Below are 2,661 nucleotides of genomic sequence, written 5' to 3' on the forward strand. Positions count from 1 at the left end.
AAAAAAAAAAACTTGGTACGTCACTGAACCTCTCTGAACCTTGATTCCTCATCTGTAAAATGGGGGCAATGGTAAAGATGCCCCCATAGGGTTGTTGCAAGGATTCCGCTGGTTACTGGGGGTAGAGCATTTAGGGAAGGTGCCTGCCACATAGAGTGTCTGTTTCCTGTTGATGCCGTAACAAATGACCACAGGTTTACTGGCTTCATTAACACAACATCAGCTTATTCTCCTACAATTCTGGAGGCCAGAAGGACAAAATTTGTTTCACTGGACTAAAGTCAGGGTGTTGGCAGGGCTGGTTTCTTCTAGACCCTCCAGGGGGGAACAATCCATTGCTTGCCTTTTCTGGCCACATCACTCCAACCTCTGCGTCTGTCATCGGCTTCCTTCTCCTCTTGTGACCTTGCCTCCTTCTTACGAGGACCCTTGTGATTACATTTAGGGCCCACCTGGAAAATCCAGAATACTCTCCCCATCTCAAAATTCTCAACTCCATACATTCGCACGGCTCCTTTTGCCATATTCACAGGTTCTAGGGATTGGGACGCAGATAACTTTGGGGGCCATTATTCAGCCCACCACACATGGTAAGCAATAAATAAAGGTCAATTATTAGTAGTATCATTATCATTATTACTCCCTTGGCAGCTCCAGAGCATATTCCCAACCCCCTCCCAAGCTATATGGGAGATAAAGGGATGTAAAGAGACCACCATCTACCTCCCAAAAGCCCCCTGAGACCAGGTTGAGGCTTCAGTCACGGTTGGTCCCTGTGAGATGACTGGGGGCAGAAAGCAGACAGAGCAGGAACATGCTCACAGGCCTCGTGAGGGGTTGGAGAGGGGAGCCTGGAGCTCAGGCTAAGGTCTCCTAATGCTGCTGTATTCCATGGACTCCTCGTGGCTCCTGCTGGGAACACGGGCAACGTGGTAGTTCATGTTGCAGTAGGTTGGCTCCTGATTCAAAAGCTCCCAAGACAGAGCCGCGTAGGAAATGTCCTCCTTCGGGAAAGGGGCCTGTGATAAAGATGCCCAAGGCGTCAGAGAGGCAGGCAAGAGGCTTTGCCCGTGGAAGGAGGAGGCCTTGGATGAGGTGGGGGCACAGGGCCTTCACGGCTTCTGAAGGCTACTCCCACACCTTCCAGCTCCCGCCCCCTTCACTCTGCCAGCTCTCGGAGCTCCAACCCCAGCAGAAGACCCTCCCTCAACTCCACACTGGGGCAGCACACTTCACATGGAATTCCACGCCTGTCCAGGTCTCCGCTGCCCAACATAAGGGCCGTGCCTGATGAGACTCTGAGTCCCCCAGGGCTGAGGCCTGCTATGGAGACACTTTCAAAAAGCCAAAGTCTGGGGGAGTTGCACAGGCAAGTCTTTCAATGGCTGTGGCTTGGCCCAGCGCTGGCCCCTCCTCCTCTGTGACCCCCCAGGCTGGAGAAAGCCCATCCTCAAAGTGGGGGCAATGGCAGATCTGGTTCCAAGCCCCACAACAGCCCCACCAAGTACACACCATGGTGACGTATTCCACTTCCCGCTGATCATCCAGGGCAGAGGAGGTGGGCTTTGTGCAGGCCTTCCTCTGGGAGGGGTCGTGGGAGGTCCCGGTTGACTGCAGGGCCAGATTTGCATAGCAAAGGTCCCCCTCCGGGGGCTGGAGCACCTTGGAAAGAAAGCCCAGGTCCTCTTCCTTGGAGGGACACAGACCCTCCCAGCTTCCTCTGCAACCCCCACACCTGTCCCCTTCCAGCTCTCCCCCATTCTGGCTGTTTCCATCATCCACCCCCCATCCTCCCATGCCCTGCAACTGGGCCATAAGCACACAGACACTTGGGCACATAGTTTGTCTGATACGTTTGGACCTCAGTGCTCCTGGGAGAAGGAAAATGAGGACAGAGAGAAAGGAGCTGTCTGGGCTCTCTGGTCTGACCTCGGGGACTCTCTTACCTGCTCTGGGGATGTCCCAGCAGCTAAAAGACAAGAACAATCAGAATTAGAAAGCCCATCCCTAGACTCGCAGGGCTCCCAGGTCTGGGGAAGAGAAATCTGGAAGAAAAGAGGTGAATTAGCCTCCAGGATCAGAGAGATGAGACCTGGTTCTGACTCCTCAGATGACACACTCTGTGACATTGGTCACTTCACCTCTCTGAGCTTCCAGTTCTCCACCTGAGAAATAAGGAGACCTCGCCCATCTCCCCCACATCACAGAAGGGCAATTAGCTGATTGGGTGGCCCTGCCACCAATCAGCGTCCCTGGGGTTAAGTTCCCTTCCGTGCAATTGCAGGCTCAGACTAACTTCTGCCAGAAGTTCTGCCTGGAATGCCCCCATTTCCCTACCGGTTTGGTCATTCAGGAGTCAACTCAAAGTCGCACCTGCCTTCCCAGCTGCCCAGGGTGCTGAATCCCTCCCTCCCCAGCTTCATGGCACTTGCTTTATATCTGTCTCGTCGCCTTTGTCCCCAGAATTCCAGTTACTCTTCAGGTGGGCTGTGGGCTGTCAGGCAGCTGAGCCTGTCCCCTCCTTGCATCGCTGGTGCCTGGCCAATCCTAGCACACGAGTGTCCCCTCCAGGCTGCCTTCTGAGTGAGGCGCACAAGCTGGGTCAGCATCTTATGGACCAGTTTTCAAGTGCTTGTGGTTCCTGTTTCTCTCTGCCCACCC

General features: G+C 54.3%; 1 protein-coding gene across 1 annotated transcript; it reads right to left on the bottom strand.

Annotated features, from left to right (window-relative positions):
• Nucleotides 1-191: 191 nt before the first annotated feature.
• On the bottom strand, nucleotides 192-2,651 carry LOC100474803 (CMRF35-like molecule 1). Its single transcript, XM_034653104.1, has 3 exons — nucleotides 1,947-2,651; nucleotides 1,513-1,662; nucleotides 192-1,019 (listed from the first exon to the last, which is right to left on the bottom strand). Exons 1-3 carry the CDS (start codon nucleotides 2,127-2,129, stop codon nucleotides 864-866), a joined length of 489 nt encoding a protein of 162 aa, XP_034508995.1. The 5' UTR covers nucleotides 2,130-2,651; the 3' UTR covers nucleotides 192-863.
• Between the last annotated feature and the right edge of the window lie 10 nt (nucleotides 2,652-2,661).

Source organism: Ailuropoda melanoleuca, unplaced genomic scaffold (assembly GCF_002007445.2).
Source record: "Ailuropoda melanoleuca isolate Jingjing unplaced genomic scaffold, ASM200744v2 unplaced-scaffold72242, whole genome shotgun sequence".
Taxonomy (NCBI): domain Eukaryota; kingdom Metazoa; phylum Chordata; class Mammalia; order Carnivora; family Ursidae; genus Ailuropoda; species Ailuropoda melanoleuca.